This window comes from Leptonotus elevatus, chromosome 18 (genome assembly GCF_054856555.1).
Source record: "Leptonotus elevatus isolate MCC_2025b chromosome 18, RoL_Lele_1.0, whole genome shotgun sequence".
NCBI lineage: Eukaryota > Metazoa > Chordata > Actinopteri > Syngnathiformes > Syngnathidae > Leptonotus > Leptonotus elevatus.
In genome coordinates, this window is record NC_141256.1 from 15,832,012 (window position 1) to 15,848,966 (window position 16,955).

Sequence of the window (16,955 nt, forward strand, 5' to 3'; positions counted from 1 at the left end):
TAAGAAATATATTTGGTAAATTCTGTATATAACAAAGTCTTTACACTAGTCTGAACATGCATCAAAAATAAAGCGAATGTTAAAATGTAAAGTTGACTTTATTTACAATATTTTCACATGTTACAGAAGGGCAGCAGGAATGTACAGAGTTGCCGATGACGGCAACATTAAACAAAAAAGCGATAAATGCACCAGTGTATTGTTAGATATTGCACGTTTTCAAACACGATAACAAGTCAAGACGGCGAACACGTTAACAGTTGCGGGATTGGACAGACTAGTCGATTTTACTACTCCACGATAATGTTCCGAGTTTGATGTTGACTAGTTGCGGTTACCTGGCTGTCCCGGTGGCAAGAAGCACACACTGTGTGAAAGTATATTTTTTATGGCTAGAAATTGCATCTCAACATATCATCAATGTCATCTGTTGACGTAGGTGTCAACTTTATTTTTTTTAAGTCAAGTTTTTCAACCTGTTAGTGATGACCGTGACGCTTATTTGTGAATATAAACTTTGTCCTGAGTACAAATGTGACATAAAAGATGTATACATTAAAACAATAAAAATATATATGAGGAAATATAACTGGTTTTCTTGGTAAAACACACGTTTGTAAAAACTGTGTAAGGCTTAACTGATTTTTTTAAATGCAAAAAACAAGACTTTAGGTGCCATCTTGTGCCATTTAGACCAATAATTGAGTTTTCCAACGAATAACAAATACGTTTAAAAATTAAAAATAAAATCTGTGAATATTTGTGGTTTAGGGACCGAACCTTGTCACAAGTATTTGACATACAGGTTTACAAATGGCTTGCGATGCTCCAAAATGGCGGAAAATCACGACATGAATCTCCTCAACTCACGTCAAAATAGTTCCTCGGCACCAAGACAAGATCCGGTGGTGCCTTGAGGATCAGCAAATCCGAACCGCACTCAACTGCTCCAACGTGACGCATTTGAGTCATCAATGGAAAACGATCAGTTGGTCAGTGGCTGAGCAGCCGGAGTCGAGACAGCCAGCCTCCGAGCAACGACGTCGACGGTTTGCCGGCGGGCAAAGGAGCGGCGACGGCCTTGGCGGAGGTCTCCTCCTCCTCCTCCTTCTTGGCAGCGACTTCCTGGTAAGGGATGGTGGCGCTGTTGTGCAGGTCGGCGCTGATGAAGCAGCGGCTGCCCCGGATGTGGTCCACGCCGCGGACGCTCGGCTGCCTTCGATACGGCAGCGGGAAGCAATGCTCCTCCTCCCTTTTAAGCTCCGCCCCCTCCTCCTCCTCGGTGATGCCGCTGATGCCCTCGTTGCTGAGGTAGCGGAGAAGTCGGCTACTTCCTGTACCACCAAGTAAAAGCTGAGATGTTTTTCTTATTATTGTTATTATTTTTTTATTTTATGAGTGTCGAAATTAATGCGTTCATTTAAAGTTCCTTTAACGCTACTACATTTTTTAACGCGCGATTAATGACTGACCCTAACTTGGAAAGCCTGTACTGGGGGAATTTGCAGCAGACACATCCACTTTAAAATTAAGCAGTAATACATTTTATAATAATAATAATGCATATATTTGTATAGACTGGGGCCAAGTTGTATGGTACAATTTAAAAAATGTGCAGAAGTTAATTCAAGTTAATGTAAAAGATTTGATAGCTGCAATCTAGTGGCAGAAAATGACCTCAACACAAATCAATATCACACTCGGTTTTACAATACAGTACTTTTTTTTTTAACTCACTTTTATGAATTATTATGAAATTACTGTATCATGACTAAAAGATGAAGCCAAAGTTATACTAGTTTTCAACTTTTATTTTAACAAGAGTATGAAACTTAGAAAAAATTTTTTTTATTGTACATTTAGAACAGATATAAAATTTGTGATTAATCATGAGTTAATTATTGAAGTCATGCAATTAATTACAATTAAAAAAATTTAATTGCCTGACACCCCAAATTTATGTATTTGTTATTATTATTATTTTTACTTCTATTGTCGTCGGCTGGGGACTGGCTGGCAGATCAGCAGCACAATTCTAGAAAGTTCTCAGTGTTTCCAAAATGTGCTAACCTTTCCATCCTGTAACACCGCGTTGGCAAGACACGCCCGAGAGAACCTCGGCCGGCATGGACACGGGTCGAGGTTTACCTGCACACAACAAACGTTATTCATTGTAATTAAGTATTTTTTGAAGTGCTACTTGGCGTAAAAGTTTTGCTCTCTTACCACGTCCACTGGAGCGCTGTCGGAGTCGGACCGGGACAGGCACCGGGACCGAGACCGGGACGGGCAGCTGGACCTGCGGAGCGTTGCTGACGTCAGCATCCAGACGCGAGTTCGGAGACTTTGGCGTCTGACTGGCCTCGCTGATTGGCGAAGACGAAGAAATGCATTGTGGGTGAAGGCGAGCAGAGAAGGGAGCCGACACGGGCGAGTACGGGACACCGGGGGGAGGAGGGATGTAAAGATCCAAGATGGCCGTCTTGCTCTTCGCCGGTGTCTCTGAAGGATGGCGCCATCTGGGGAGACCAGATGACGCCTGCATCGTCGCCGTGGAAACAAAATCCGTTAGCGGCAAATTGTTTACATTCATTCCATTATGATGTCACCTGAGCCGACCTGAACAAGGGGGGGCCTCCAGCGCATGTTCTTGAGCGGCGCCGGAGCAAAAGCGCCGGCGCTTCCCAACGGCCTCTTCCTCACCATGAGAAGCACGCTGCCCGACTCCGCCCTCAATTTGGCCACCAGGTGCTTCAGCTGCCAGCCCACCTGGACCAATCACAGCGCAGCCTGACGGTGAGGGGCCGCGGACCTACCAGAGGAGGGGAAACCTCGAGGCCGACGTCACTCACCACCGCCTGCTCGTTGACTCGGATCACCTCGTCTCCGGCGTGGATCCGCTTGGTCTTGTCCGCTGGCGACTACATTTGCATACACGTTCAAAGTTAAAAACTCGAGTCTACCAACCTGAAGCTTGTGGGTTAGTTCCTCAACCCATGAGTAGCTTTTTTTTTTATTATTATTAATCTGGTAAAATGTACTCAAAACTCCCCTTGTAAAATTGACTTAGAATTTATTTTCTAGGTTTTGTTCAATAAAACACTTGTTTGTTTTTTTACAGTGTAGTTTGTTGTTTAAAAAAAAAAAAAAGTTCACAACAAGACTATAACTCACATTCTCAGTTGTTCCTGTGACAACGTGAAGGCCATCGTAGGTGGACTTGATGTAGATGCCCTACAAGGCAACGGACACACCTGCTGAGCGCTGCACGCAAGCTACAAGTCGGCCACTAGGGGCCGCCAAATTCCAGCACAGCTCACCAGGCCTTCTCCCGGCTTGATGTTGGAGATGTGAACCTCCTCCAAGCACGACTGTTCGCTCTTGGACGGGTCGCAGGTCACCTGGGCTGTCTTCTCGCAGAGGCTGTTTAAAGCTTGAGACTGAAACGCACGCGCAGGAGATCTTTTAGCTCAGGAAAGCAGCAACGGACAGGAAATACCAAAAGTAAACAGGAAATACTTGAGAGAACACAGTTTGCTTGGAACTTGAATTTGGTGATGAGTCCTCATAAGAATAGTAGGCCCAATTTGAGCACATTTCCCACTCTTTTACACAAAAAGCTAATAGTTAGCTTAGCTTCTTGTATTTGTTTAACTACCATGACTAGCTAGCACCGCTAAAAACGTTGCTGTTTGTAGCATTTTGTTTTTAGCTTTACTGGAAGTTTGAACAGGAAAAGACAAACAAAAGTGGGAACAAAAGGCTGGCCAACAGGAAGTGTGATCCAAGACAGGAAGTTGACGTTCCCGAGCTGAATAAACAGCAGCACAGAACACGGGACAGGAAAAGGAAGTGTATGTGCGTGCGTACAAACGACTGACCACTTCTAGGCTCTTCTCCTCCATCTGATACACGGTGAAGTCCTGTGAGGCCAAAACACAAACAAAAGTGAGTTTTGGTGTACTTTGACCACACCAGATTTAAACGGCTCATGAGATCATTGTTAGGATTACGCAACAAGCTTGAAAGTAACTCGTGTGGAAAAAGAAGCCAAAACACAAAAATTAGCACATTTTCATCAAACAAAGAGAATTTCTTGTATATTTGAAACAACCACATGACTTTGTCATAAAGTCCAGTAGCTTAATGCTAACACATAAATGGGAACGCCATAGACCGGCTGGTGAAATTAGCATCTAAGTGTTGGTGTTTTAATGTTTAAAATAGAGGAGGTATTTCAAACAATCGATATGACTGCATCATCAGAGGTGGCAAATCCAGGTCCAGAAAGGACAAACCTTGCCACAGTTTGGCTTTAGCCAATTGTGCTAGCTAGCTAGCTCCCTAGCAGGTAACCGAGCACGAGGGAAGCTAGCTAGGGAGCTCGCTAGCTACCACCTGGGGCTAAAGCCAAACTGTGGCAGGGTTTTTACTTCCTTGACCTGGATTTGCCACCTCTGGGTCACATACAGTAGTGGAGTGAAACTCTTCTTCGCTTGTCTTGTAAGATTAATTATACTGCCGCCTGGTGGCCAATGTGAGAAGGCGTAACACAATGTCCGCCGAATTGATGAAAGAATCCTGAATGCTGCTTTTTATTTTTATTTTTGGGTACTTAATTAGTTGTACTACATTATTAACACGAGTTTATACTGCCTGTGTGAATATTTATATTCATTTATTTCATCAACAAAAAAAGAGGAAGTACTGACTAAGTGGCTGACCTTCTGGACGGTGGAAGTGAGCTCCAGACACAGTTGAACGATGGTGCTCTTTGTGGACATAAAGTCGCTTGCGCTCGTCAGGGGAGTCCTGCAAACAACAATAAAATTAGAAATGTTCAATAATATATATTTTTTTCAAACCAATACTTAATGAGTACTCATCAATACAGTGTGCCCGGCATGTTTTTGTCATCACACTGATTGTTAGCGAGAGACGACTCAAAATAAAAACAAAGACGTGGGGAATGTTCTTCAGGTTCGTACAAGCCTGACCAGGAAGCGGCGCAGACGTATGAAGGCATGCGTGTGCGATGAGCTGCTACATGTCAAACCGTAAAACTGGAGTGACAGTCATGAGGGTGCAAAGTCCCAAAAGAAAGAAAGATTCCAAGCACGGTGAGCTAACAGTTAGCATGCTTGCTCTACATTTGTGAGGTTTAATTTAATGAGATTTCATTCCCATATTTGGGAAAGTGAAGCATTGTACGTTTTGGTCATAGGCAGCCAATCAAAAACAACCAAATCATCTCTTAAAAAATAATGTAGGGGTGTTTGAGTCATTCTTAGCCACAGTTGCTACATTGCTAGCATTACTGCGCCACTTTTACACATCCAATATGGAGGACACTTTTTGGGGTGGGGCGGGGTGTTGCCCAAGACGCACCTGTCCATCCAGGCCAGCAGACTCTTGGCGGCGGCGATGAGCTCCACCACGGCGGTGAGGAAGTCGTTGGAGGGCCGGTGGGCGCCGTGGCTAGGGTAGGCGGGGTTCTTCCGGCGCTGCGACACGGCGCCGCTCAGGTTGCGGTAGGCCAGCCTCATCTTGCCCACCAGCGTCTTCAGCTTGTCCGACTCCACGCCGTTGTTCTTTTTCACGGGGGAAGCGAAAAGCATCACAATAGACTCACTTGGGATGGGACAACGTGTTATAGCGCAATTCAAAAATGTATTCTTGTGTACTTAACAGTCCAATTTTGTTAAAAAAAAAAAAAAATTGGGTGTTTTTTGAGGGCTGGCCATTCATCTTAACTATCACGATGACGTACCAGCGCGCACAGCAGGTCGACGGCCTCCAGCATGAGCTCCTGATGGCCGACCTTGGCCACGCCCAACGTAGTGAGCTCCTGGTGCGTCAACTTCAGAAGCTTCTCGCCGTCCACCTGCTGCCACCTAAAGGCCGGGAGGTATTGCTGCAGGCTGTCGTCCAGACCTCAAGAAACAAAATAAACTAATACTGTGATTTTTTTTCCCCCCCAGTGCCAAAAACAAAACGAAAAAAGACCATTCACCGATGGCACAAAACTGCAAACCGACATTAAGTGCAAAATTAAGTTTGTGATTAAAAAAAATAAAATAAAATTTAGGTACTGCATATCATTCAAAATCTGCAAAAATAATTAGCCTGCCTACTTATGATGTAGTATAGGCAGTATAAGACCCAACGTAAGTATGTCTGCCATCTAGTGGTGATAGGTGATATTACAACTATAGTTAATGCATATTCACAGATTTAAAAAAATATATAATTATTTTTTCTAATCGGCAATTTAAAAAAAACTTTTTTTTCTGTTTTTTTATGGAAAAGGTATATCTAATGTTCATCAACATTTTTCAAACATTTATTGGGTTTGTAACAAAAATTATTAATAAAGGGACCACTCAAAGTGCTGCTATTTGCCTATCCATGGTCTAACATCTATCAATCTATTCTTCCATCCATATATAGTAGCCATACAAAAGTGATCCGTTTCAATCCAAGTGACCCGTCGCGACCTTGAGGGAGGCATTGCCTGGTGCGGTGGCGCCACTCCCATTGCCAACCCTCAACTTTGACCCCTGACACACAAGGCAACAGCAGATAATATGTGGTCAGCCCATACTCAACATCACCACATGATGTCTGAGAAATAGTCGCTAGAATGGTTGGAAAAGTCCACCAATAAATTCTAACTGACTCGCCAAGATCTTCTTTGGCCAAGTTCGAAGTTTGCGCGAGTCCACCGGAAAGGAAACCAAACACACAAACTTTGGTTTGGGCAGCAAATGGCAGATGTGAAGAGTGGACGACGCTCTCCCGCCTGCACGTCAACAGATGGCCGACACTCTTTGCTCAGCGGGAGGGCGGGGACCAACATTCCCAGCAAACTAAAGCGCTGATGGGACACTTTTTTTGTGGTTGGACCGGTCGCACCTCCGACCCAGAGAACAACAACTACCGCATCGCCATCAACAGCAACAGCAAGAAACTTACACAACCTTACTCACTGTAGAAATGAAGTAAAGCCACTGGCAGCCATCTTATGTTGCCTAATTTCCATGTTATTTTCAGTCTCTACGTCGAATATGCTACCGAAGTGTGGTGTACCAATGAGTCTGGCAGAAGCGCTACATGTACTTTTCATCGCTAAGAACGTGATTATAAATTTTTGTATAAATTATAAATATCTCAGAATGCTACTCAAAAATTTGTCAGAAAGTGTTGGTAACAGTGGCAACGCAAGATGGCTGCCATCTAATGGTGCTACCAGGAAATTACCAATTGCATTGGAAAACTGCATTTGAACGACATCAATTGAATTTGTGCCGTTCAAAAGGTAACTCGGGTCGGCTGAAGAATCCAGTTCATTCAGTCGTGTTCATTTAGCAGGACGATTAATAGGAGACGAGCAGCTGCTCGTCAAGACGCCAGTTAATCATTGAGCAAAGATCAACAACATCGAGTTCAACTCAAACGCGCGCGCGCGCGCACACACTGGCAGACTATTCATAGTCCTGACCGACTTCTGCTCTACTGACCAAACAACAACAAGAAACGACATTGAACAGGAAAAGCCTTTCCTTGAGGGCGGCGGGCACCCTCGCAAGCAGGAAGTGAAATTCCGACCAAGATTAGCATGAGCGTTTAGCATTAGCTTAAGTAATAAATAACTCAACCCCCAGTCACCGGATTGACTCACGATTAAATTTGTCATAAGTATTTCCTGGTGAGAATTTATTGTATATTTTCAGTGAAATTGTCGTGTCCTGGGTTTTAATTTTTTTTTAAATATAATATAAAATATATACTCAACCTAGTATAGATCAAACCAGTAACTAAATGATTACTTTATGTTGGTGCACTTTCTGTATTGTCGATTTGAAATAATGTCCTGTTTTTGAATATCTTTATCCGACTCAATGATTAATTGACAAAACAATCGACAGATTAATCATAATATACAATATGCATACTGTATGCTATACACCTAACAAGTCCGTGCATTGTGTTGCTCTCTCCTAATCGACACACGACAGCGCGAGCGACGTTCGTTTTCCAGTTTCTCCTCCCGCTGAACAAACAAGACACTGCGGATCCTCCTCCTTCCTATCAGAGTCCAAACCGCAGAGTTTCTGTTAGGATTTGAACTTCCTTCCAGTGGAAGTTACGATACCATCCCTCCGTCCGTGTCGTGGGAATTGTCACCCAGGTGGGCCGAGCTCCGCCAGCTGATTGGCCGGCGAACAGATGACGCGGCGTCAAATGTCGTCGCTTGTGGGTGTCAAAACGACAAGCGGGGTTTTGATGAGTCAGCGTGTCGCTTGTCTTGCGGATCCGTCCCGACACGCCGAGCTCTTTCGAGGTCACGTGATCACGCAAACAAGAGATGTTGGTTTTGACGGGTTTGTTCTTAAAAATACATCTGCATTTTTTTTTTGTGGAAATGTGAATTGTGAATGAGGAGTTTCCAAATACTGCCTAGGAAAATTCAATAAGCAAGCTAATCTTTAGTGAGCTCTTTAGCAAATGGTTCTGCACTTCCTCATAACTGTGACATCACAGTGGGGCTAATTAGCATAATCACAACACTCAGTGGCCAATTATTCGGCCGAAACACTTTCATGTTTTGGAAGAGTGCTGCAAGCAACATTCGACGTAACGTAACACAAACGCATCATACGTCATCATCATCATGTTCGAGGATTTGCACAATTCGAACAAGGTCTAAAGACTGATGATCAAAATAGTTAATTTTATCATTAGTTTTCGATTAAATGCTACGTGTTGATTCCAGTATTATTATTCAAACAAATCCTGCCCAGCTACAATACAGAGAGTTATTCGCATCCGTTGACAAGTTTTTATGTATAAAACAAAAAAACTCGCGACGTTAAAAGTTTGGTTATGTTTTTGGATGTCGTGCATTTGAGCTGCTTCGAATCCAAACACGAAGAGTGAAAGTTCCTGACTTTGGAACAGGTAAAAAGAGAACTTTATGACGCTTTTGTTGTTGATATGTTGGTGGTTCTTACCTCCCATCCAGTCCAGAACTTGCTGGGGGCTCCATGAGCTCACGGCCTCCATGTTTGACTCTAAAAAAAATCGAAATAATCCTAGGAGAGCGCGGAAGTCATAATTACTGACAATTAAGATGATTTCGATTATTATGCATGGTGCTGGTGGGGATTGAGAGAAGTTCTCTCCTCTCGCGCACCTTCTCGTGACTGAGAGAACAGCAAGCGTGTGCGCGTGCACGACGGTCTCCTCCTTTTACCGCCAGCCCGCCCACTCAGCTCTCCGCCAATCACGTGAGATGCCAACTTGAACACTCTTGCAATCTTGCTCTTCCGATGACGTTAAAAAAAAAAAAAATTTTCGTCAAGACTTTTATGATGTACAAGTCTGCACTACGACGTGCATCACTGATGCTACAAGTTCCTTTGAAACTAAAGGAAAATAATAGACTCGACTTTGAGTCTTACCAATGGCGCCACCGCGTGGCCAACGTTGGTGATGCACGCCATCTTCACATGAACACAAAGGAAAAACGCTTTTTAATGGTCGTAATTCAACGTTTATCATTGTGCTTGTAGTTTACAGTAGTTGGTGTAACATGCTAAAAAACGTAAGCAGTCAGCACCTCAATCCAAGCACCAAAATGTTGAATATTATTACCCTAAACATTTGGATTACAATAAAGACAATTTAACACCAATGAAACATTTTGCTAGTCTTTTCTGTTAAGCAGGACCAGATGGAAAAAAAACTATTGGTATGCATAAGTAACAAGTATTATTATTTTTTTTACATGGTCGTTTTCAGACTGCTCAACAAAACAGTAAGCAACACAGCATTAGAACAGAACACAAATTTATTTTGTCATGTGCATTTAGAGTTGGCATTCGGGGAATTCAAAGACGACTTCTTTGCCTGTGAGCTTCTTGTAGACGCCGGAGAACGTTTCCACCTGAAAACACACGTCACGTTTTACACGACATTAACAATACATATGGTGCCTTGACTTAGCCGGCTTTTAACTTGAATTACTCTCATCTCAAGTTGGTGTCTTGTAATAGAAAACTTATAAGTCAAGGTACCACAACATTGTCATGATTTGATACACACAATCACAAAACATCTGGAATGTGCACTGCATGGTTTAGCTCCCCAGTAAAGGCCCCAAAGGACTCTGGCAAGTTGTAGGAATATGCAGGACGTTCGTCCACGCCGACCGCAAAGTCGGGGACGGAACTTTTTCTCCGACGTCGTGGAACGGGAATGTACGTCTTAGCACGAGGCTACGCTCCCATACGCCACCAGGACAGAGCCAGGAGAGAACTCGCTGGATGTCCACGTCGGATCGGCATGCGGAAAACCGCAAAGTACGTACTTTGTGCTCTACGTTGTTTTGCTGCGCCTTGTCCAGGTGGACCTTGATGAGCCGACTGCAGTCCAGCTTGACGCGGATTCTCTTGCCCACTATCTCGCTGGGGAACACCAAGTCCTCCAAGATGGCGTCATGGACTGCTGTCAGCGTGCGGCTGGATGAGACCACAACAAGTTAACACGGGAAGGAAAAAATTGCAGAAAAACGTCAACCCCCCCCCCAAGCATGTTATGTGACCTCACTCATCTAAACTAGGGGTGCAACGATTTCCTTAATTTGGGGGTGGCAAAATGGCCGCCCCGAGGTGGATAGAAACGGCTGGATTTTGCTTCATAGCTCATATTACACAAATATATCAGGATGTCATGTTTAGACTAGTGAGGTCACATATAACATATTATTGTCAAGATTTTTTTATGGTCGACTCCCACTTTAAAGCTCCACATATAATATAGTTTTACTGCATATCCCCCCCCGAGCCATAAAAACTTTTACAATTATCATGGAAGAAGCATACGGCCACAAAAGAGAGGAAAGGCTCAGCAAGGACACTAAGTGGACATTTTGAGGCTTTCGCTAACGATTAGCACCTGACGTCGACTACATTTCAGCAACAAAGACTTGGCACTTTGCTTTCTAGCCACAGGTCACAAAAGCGTCGTCATGAATATCAACTGTCTCTAAGGAAGGTGACACCAAAAACATTCACACCTTTTTTTACGGACTCAAAATGTGCACTGCATGGTTTATCTCCCCAGTGAGGACCCCAAAGGACTCTGGGAAGGTGTAGGAATATGCAGGGCGTTCGTCCGCGCCGACCGCAAAGTCGGGGACGCAACTTATTGTTCGACGTCGTGGAACGGGAATGTACGTCTTAGCACGAGGCTACGCTCCCATACGCCACCAGGACAGAGCCAGGAGAGAACTCGCTGGATGTCCACGTCGGAGTCAATGCAAACATTTCAAGCAGCGCGGCCGACAATTTCTACTCACCTTCTGGGTCGCTTCTGCTTATTCTTGATGCGGCTTTTCCTGGTAGGTTTAGGCAGAATTCTCCTCTGAAAATCAACCACAGTCGCTCATTAGTCTCACTGTTATTAAAAAAACAAAAACGCAAATATAACTTTGAGTTTCTGTAAAATGTGTACTGCATGGTTTAGCTCCCCAGTAAAGGCCCCAAAGGACTCTGGCAAGTTGTAGGAATATGCAGGACGTTCGTCCGCACCGACCATCGGGTCGGGGACGGAACTTTTTCTCCGACATTGTGGAACGGGAATGTACGTCTTAGCACGAGGCTACGCTCCCATACGCCACCAGGACAGAGCCAGGAGAGAACTCGCTGGATGTCCACGTCGGATCAAAAAACTAATGAAAAATTAGAGAAGATCCATTTGCCATGTGGAGCTTCTTTAAAAAAAAAATTAAAAAAAAACACACAACATTTTAGTTTTGACCACGCCTTCTAACCTGCGCAATGAAGACTACGTGCTTCCCGCTAAACTTCTTTTCCAGCTCCCGGACCAGGCGCACTTGAATCTTCTGGAAGGACTTCAGCTGAGGAACAGGAACAAAGATGATGATGGCTTTCTTGTTGCCGGGAACCTCGATTTCCTGTTTAGAACGACAAGAACAACTTCAGTCACAAATTCAAACATCACATTGTCAAATTGCTTTTTTCGGGAGGGAATGTGCAACTGCATGGTTGGGCTCCCCAGTAAGGGCCCCAAAAGGACTCTGGGAAGTTGTAGGAATATGCAGGACGTTCGCCCGCACCGACCATCAGGTCGGGGACAGAACTTTTTGTGCGACGTTGTGGAACGGGAATGTACGTCTTAGCACGAGGCTACGCTCCCATACGCCACCAGGACAGAGCCAGGAGAGAACTCGCTGGATGTCCACGTCGGATTCAATGCAAACATTACAAGACAACGTGGACGGTTTTGATTCAAACAAGGTGTAATATTTCACTGCATGCCTAGTTTTCATCTTTAGTGACTTCGAGCTTCCAAGTCTTAAATTGGGTTCTAGTTATCAAGCTCAACCATGCGAGATGCTTTCACCTTTGCTGCAGTGATGTTGAGTTCTCTCAGCTGAGCCTTGAGGTCGGAGTTCATCTCCAGTTCGAGCAGAGCCTACAGGACCACAAGGCAAGATTATTATTTTTTTATGTCGGTCTCGTGTGTATCAAAATATTTGAAATTTCACACTCATACCTACCACTTACCTGGGATATCTCCGACTCAAACCCGTCTGGTTTTTCGCCATTTGGCTTCACTATCTTTGCACTAGTGCTGAACATGGCCGTTGTCTCTGCAAACAATTCAATCACGTTTAAATTTCGACTTAAACGCAAAGTGGCCGACACAGCACACGTGCACGCAAGTTCCGGTTAGTTACGACTACACACTCAACACTTCAATTCTAACGTAAGTAGTGTACTCTTAAAATATTTTACGGTCACATCTTTGATAACTACACAATAATTAAACGTAAAATACAATTTAGCCGATTTGCTAAGCTAACGCATTGGCAGCCAGTTTAGCAAGCAGCCAAAGCGAAGAACAGCCTAATGCCAGGAGCATTTACTAGTGGAATTTTACGAAAGTATTAAAACGGTGACTCGTACAGGAAAAACTGCTGTCCTATATCCGTGTTGCGGTCTTAAAATTGTTAAAAGTGAACACATGTAAGGCCTTGCTCGGCGCCCCATCGCAACTAGCATTCACCCAAGCTTCTCCACCACGCTTTGTTACGCCGTTAAAAACTGCCATCCGCCGCTACAATGCACTCAATCTAAGCCATCACTCGTCGACAAATATTTACCATATGACAATGTGTGTCTTAAAGCTTAGTTTGCCACATTATCGAGCATAAAAGTCCATCCAGCCATAAAGTCACGACTAACCTCAGTCAACGACGGCCAAGGAAGAGGCCGGAACATCGCGAGAGTTGCATTAATGCACAGCAGCGCGAGAGTAAATTATCGCGAGAGAAGATTAGATGTCGCGAGAGTTTAATGGGCCGCGAATTGACACCCGGAAATAAATACTTTATTTTAAGAATTAACCACGTAATAAGGCTTTTTCGTTTACAATAGTGAGTATAAATAAGCTCTAAAATGACCACAAAAACAAATGGTCATGGCCTGTTTAAAAGTGCCTTGTAAAATATTAAGCAGCATCATACCTTAAACTGGATTTGTTGAAGAAAAAAAGGTATAGATTTGATTAATACCTTTAAATAGTACAGAGCAACTTTAATGAGTTACGTGTATGGCTAATTGACTACTGAGATAAATTCCAGAAATTCAAATTTGTAAGGATTTATTGTTTTATTTACATCCATTTGCTTAACCGCTTAGTCCTCACAAGGGTCAAGGGGGGGCGCTGGAGCCTATCCCAGCGGGCTTCGGGCAGTAGGCGGGGTACACCCTGAACGGGTTGGTTGCCAGCCAATCCAGGGTTTTATTTACATATGTATCAAAATTAAATGAAAACAAATACAATGAAGAACATGAAGTGTATGTGACAAAGAAAGCACTTTGTGAAGCTGATCATGAGGAAAGCTCTTCATTGTAAATAAATGTACTGTACATCCGGAATCACATGGTAAGATTCCCTTGATGCTTTACAAAAACCTGTGCGTGGAAGCTGTAAAGGGCTTTGGTCTCTTTTCCCAGCATTCCTTTGGGCGACTAGCGCCCCCTTGTGGTTGACAGTTGACATTTCCTAAAATATGCACTTTAAAAAAAAAACACATCAAAGCCTATTGACAGAAAAAATGTCACGAGAACATAAAGCGTACGCTAATACTTCTCCTCAGAGCCTTTTTTTCAGGGTCCAGCAGTAAATGTTTGTTTACAAATGCAACAAATGTGGCTTTTTTTATCACCTCGGATATCCGGAATGTCTGTCCCCAAAATAAACAAAACAAAAGATTCCTGTTCTAATAGACCGTTTTGTGCGTGTGCAACGTTTGCATCTGTATGCGACTTTCCTCCAGCGTCATGAAGCAGCCGCTCATCTCCTCCTTGACCGGCACGCCCCCCGTGCCCAGGTCGCAAGTCATCACCTTGATGGGACCCTTGCCGCCTTTCAGGTGCACCTTAATGTTGTCCTGCACCACACGCACACACAAAATAAGATGAAAACAAAATTTTGGATTTCTTTCATAAAAAAAAAAAAATTCTGTTTTTAATCATTTTTTTCCCCTCTTTACCTGCGTGGGCGGCGGCACTTCCATCTTGGTTTCCTCAGGCGCGTTGATGACGACCACCGTCTGCTCCTGGAAGGCGGCGACCCAGCTGACGTCCTCGTGCGTGACGTAGGCCGCCGTGAGCGCGCGCAAGTTAAGGCAAACGTGACGTCGCCCCCCCCCCCCCCCCCCCCCCTGCTTGACTTTCATTTTTGTGAGGTGCAAAAGGATATGTTGCGTTTTCTTCGTTGTCCGTCATGTCAAAGAGTTGCTTTGCGCAGTTTTTGATGAGGCCGTCCAGCGTGCTCTCCTCCAGCTTCAGGTTCTCCAGCTCCTTCCGGAACCTTTCCTCAGTCCTCCAAAGGCAGTAGGAGACTGAACACTGTCCTCTGGATGGGCCACAACAAGTTGTATTTAAAAAAAAAAATATATATATATATATATATATATATTAACAGCATCTAGTAAAAATATGAAGTTATGTGACGTTAGACTGACTCACATCCACTTGACCCTGCGGGACTTCCTCTGGACCAAGCTGATGCTCTCCAGCACGCTGATGATGTCGTAGAGGTGACACTTGCGGGTCTGCAGTCTGCTGGCCGCCTGGTGGAGGTCCAGCCAGCTGTCTGGAGATGCCAGCAGGAGATCCAGGAGGCGCCGCGTCAGCAGTGCCAGAGACACCTCGGGGAAGACTTAAGCGGAGGATGATAGGTGTAAAATGTTGTGTTATGTTATAAAATAAATGTTGTTTCCAGCAGCACATCTGAGTCGGTCTAAATGTCTTCTTTGGCAAAACTTAAAAACGCAAGTGAAGGAGACTCACACACCGTTTTCGCTTGGCTTCTTTAAGTGAAGATCCTGCTTGGGTTGAAGGTCCACACTGCAGTGAACAACACATTTCAATTGAACAATTCAACCCAAAAAAATAAAAAGAATAAATATTGCACAAAATCGTCTTTTTTTTTTTTTAAATAGTTGGGCTCTATCTAAAAAAAGTAAAAGCTTACATTGATGTCTTCACTTTAAGAGGAACTTCCATCGTTTCAACTGGAGTCATTGATGTCTTCACTTTAAGAGGAACTTCCACCGTTTCAACTGCAGTCTGAAAGTAAGAAGAGTTAAAAAATATTAACAATTGCATGGTAAATATGATTTATTCCTGCAAGTTCACATACATGATATAACAATTCACACGTTTTTCTTCCCCTCAGTATCTGACATGAAATCAGGCTCAATTTCTCCTGTTCTTAATAATAAAATTATTTTTGGGGACAATTTTAGGCGGTTTTTTGGGGGGGGGGGGGGAAGCCGCTCCAATAGTAGTCCTAATATGAAAAAGTGACCTGCTGAGGAGGTTGTGTAGAAGGAGGTGCCACAGGAGCTGCATTTCCATCTTCCTCCATCTCTTCCTCCTCCTCCTCTTCATCGTCGCCACCACCCGTGGTGTCCCACTGGTCGTCCTCCTCCTCTGACTCGGCCCCCCATGGGCCGATGCCGCCGAGGGGTCCGTCCAAGTACGGAGGCATGATGGGGATGGCGTCGCTGTTCACGCCGTTGGTGGTGATATCCTCCGGCAGGAAGTGCTCCTCGCAGATCAAGTGCAGCTCCGACACTTCCTGCTTGTCCGTCTCTCGCAGTGCAGCAAGCCATACCTGAATATCATCAACATGTTTAGTTTAGCAGCGCAACTCAATTGTGGTTGTGATTCTTTGGATGGGAAAACTAATCAGTTATGGATCTTTGGCAGCTGCATTAATCTTTTCATCTTCCATTTCATTAATATTTTCCAATTACGATACTTGTACTTTTACTCAAGTTTCGATTCCGACTACTTTATACAAGACTGCAAGCTTGTACTACCTAGTTGACTTTTAAGATGTCAGTAAAAGCTGGCGATCCTCCTCAGCCACCGTTAGCAAACATGCTAACACAAACAAATCCCCACTACGAAGCGAAGAGGCTACATGCTAATATTAGCACCGTAGAACAAATGTAAATAGGAATCCAGAGAATAAATATCAAGGGTGTGTTTGTTTTGGGTTGCGATCACGTGTGTATACCTTGACCCGCGTCGGGTCTTTAGGGAACGGGAAGAACCTCTTCAGAGGTCGGTTCAGGACGCCCCGGTTGCCGTTGAGCAGGCGGTTCGGACACCCGGAAACAACACACTTGACCATGCTCCCCGATCCCACCCGAGGTCCTCTGGACTGTGGAGTGCAAAAGAAAAAACTCTTCTTGTCACGTTTTCGTCTCCACGCTCTTTCTTTTCCGCTAACCGGAAGAGGCGTGTTGTTGACGCGGAAGTACAACAGCCGAGGGAAAAGGTGAGATTTTTGTTTACTCTGTTAATGTAGCGCCCCCTACAGGAGTCGATGTCGTCTGCTTACGA

At 44.2% G+C, this 16,955-nt stretch overlaps 3 protein-coding genes and 4 non-coding genes across 8 annotated transcripts; all 7 read right to left on the reverse strand.

Annotated features, from left to right (window-relative positions):
- Positions 1 to 85: 85 nt before the first annotated feature.
- On the reverse strand, positions 86 to 9,234 carry LOC147158862 (connector enhancer of kinase suppressor of ras 3-like). Its single transcript, XM_086061904.1, has 12 exons — positions 9,015 to 9,234; positions 5,771 to 5,934; positions 5,389 to 5,591; positions 4,725 to 4,812; positions 3,882 to 3,923; positions 3,321 to 3,440; positions 3,175 to 3,234; positions 2,853 to 2,921; positions 2,620 to 2,769; positions 2,227 to 2,539; positions 2,071 to 2,148; positions 86 to 1,334 (listed from the first exon to the last, which is right to left on the reverse strand). Exons 1-12 carry the CDS (start codon positions 9,064 to 9,066, stop codon positions 994 to 996), a joined length of 1,680 nt encoding a protein of 559 aa, XP_085918030.1. The 5' UTR covers positions 9,067 to 9,234; the 3' UTR covers positions 86 to 993.
- A 601-nt stretch (positions 9,235 to 9,835) lies between these two features.
- rps7 (ribosomal protein S7) lies at positions 9,836 to 13,343 on the reverse strand. 2 transcript variants are annotated; one of them, XM_086061210.1, is made up of 7 exons: positions 13,275 to 13,343; positions 12,594 to 12,679; positions 12,430 to 12,501; positions 11,837 to 11,980; positions 11,363 to 11,427; positions 10,373 to 10,523; positions 9,836 to 9,949 (listed from the first exon to the last, which is right to left on the reverse strand). In XM_086061210.1, the coding sequence occupies exons 2-7, from the start codon at positions 12,666 to 12,668 to the stop codon at positions 9,872 to 9,874; spliced, it is 585 nt and encodes a 194-aa protein (XP_085917336.1). In that variant the 5' UTR covers positions 12,669 to 12,679; positions 13,275 to 13,343; the 3' UTR covers positions 9,836 to 9,871. The 2 variants fall into 2 exon arrangements, with proteins under 2 accessions (XP_085917336.1, XP_085917337.1); XM_086061211.1 differs by having other exon boundaries at positions 13,193 to 13,285.
- Positions 10,124 to 10,341, reverse strand: LOC147158864 (small nucleolar RNA SNORA73 family). Its single transcript, XR_015091028.1, has one exon. It is a non-coding gene; the product is annotated as a small nucleolar RNA SNORA73 family (small nucleolar RNA).
- On the reverse strand, positions 11,098 to 11,315 carry LOC147158865 (small nucleolar RNA SNORA73 family). Its single transcript, XR_015091029.1, has one exon. It is a non-coding gene; the product is annotated as a small nucleolar RNA SNORA73 family (small nucleolar RNA).
- On the reverse strand, positions 11,508 to 11,725 carry LOC147158866 (small nucleolar RNA SNORA73 family). The gene has a single exon (XR_015091027.1). It is a non-coding gene; the product is annotated as a small nucleolar RNA SNORA73 family (small nucleolar RNA).
- On the reverse strand, positions 12,056 to 12,273 carry LOC147158867 (small nucleolar RNA SNORA73 family). The gene has a single exon (XR_015091031.1). It is a non-coding gene; the product is annotated as a small nucleolar RNA SNORA73 family (small nucleolar RNA).
- A 101-nt stretch (positions 13,344 to 13,444) lies between the features above and the next one.
- On the reverse strand, positions 13,445 to 16,868 carry e2f6 (E2F transcription factor 6). Its single transcript, XM_086061209.1, has 8 exons — positions 16,627 to 16,868; positions 15,910 to 16,218; positions 15,574 to 15,668; positions 15,394 to 15,446; positions 15,066 to 15,258; positions 14,797 to 14,952; positions 14,588 to 14,702; positions 13,445 to 14,485 (listed from the first exon to the last, which is right to left on the reverse strand). Exons 1-8 carry the CDS (start codon positions 16,741 to 16,743, stop codon positions 14,315 to 14,317), a joined length of 1,209 nt encoding a protein of 402 aa, XP_085917335.1. The 5' UTR covers positions 16,744 to 16,868; the 3' UTR covers positions 13,445 to 14,314.
- Positions 16,869 to 16,955: the final 87 nt, after the last annotated feature.

Excerpts from the sequence above, each read along its gene's own strand:
- LOC147158862 (XM_086061904.1), bottom strand. The coding sequence starts at position 9,066 with ATGGAGGCCGTGAGCTCATGGAGCCCCCAGCAAGTTCTGGACTGGATG. Across the intron at positions 3,924-4,724 it reads TCACTTCCACCGTCCAGAAG|GACTTCACCGTGTATCAGAT; the intron begins GTCAGCCACTTA and ends TTGGCCTCACAG. Across the intron at positions 3,441-3,881 it reads AGGAGAAGAGCCTAGAAGTG|TCTCAAGCTTTAAACAGCCT; the intron begins GTCAGTCGTTTG and ends CGTGCGTTTCAG.
- rps7 (XM_086061210.1), bottom strand. The coding sequence starts at position 12,668 with ATGTTCAGCACTAGTGCAAAGATAGTGAAGCCAAATGGCGAAAAACCA. Across the intron at positions 11,428-11,836 it reads ACGTAGTCTTCATTGCGCAG|AGGAGAATTCTGCCTAAACC; the intron begins GTTAGAAGGCGT and ends GTTGATTTTCAG. Across the intron at positions 10,524-11,362 it reads AAGCAGAAGCGACCCAGAAG|CCGCACGCTGACAGCAGTCC; the intron begins GTGAGTAGAAAT and ends GGTCTCATCCAG.
- e2f6 (XM_086061209.1), bottom strand. The coding sequence starts at position 16,743 with ATGGTCAAGTGTGTTGTTTCCGGGTGTCCGAACCGCCTGCTCAACGGC. Across the intron at positions 15,669-15,909 it reads CTACACAACCTCCTCAGCAG|ACTGCAGTTGAAACGGTGGA; the intron begins GTCACTTTTTCA and ends TCTTACTTTCAG. Across the intron at positions 15,259-15,393 it reads AAAGAAGCCAAGCGAAAACG|TCTTCCCCGAGGTGTCTCTG; the intron begins GTGTGTGAGTCT and ends CCTCCGCTTAAG.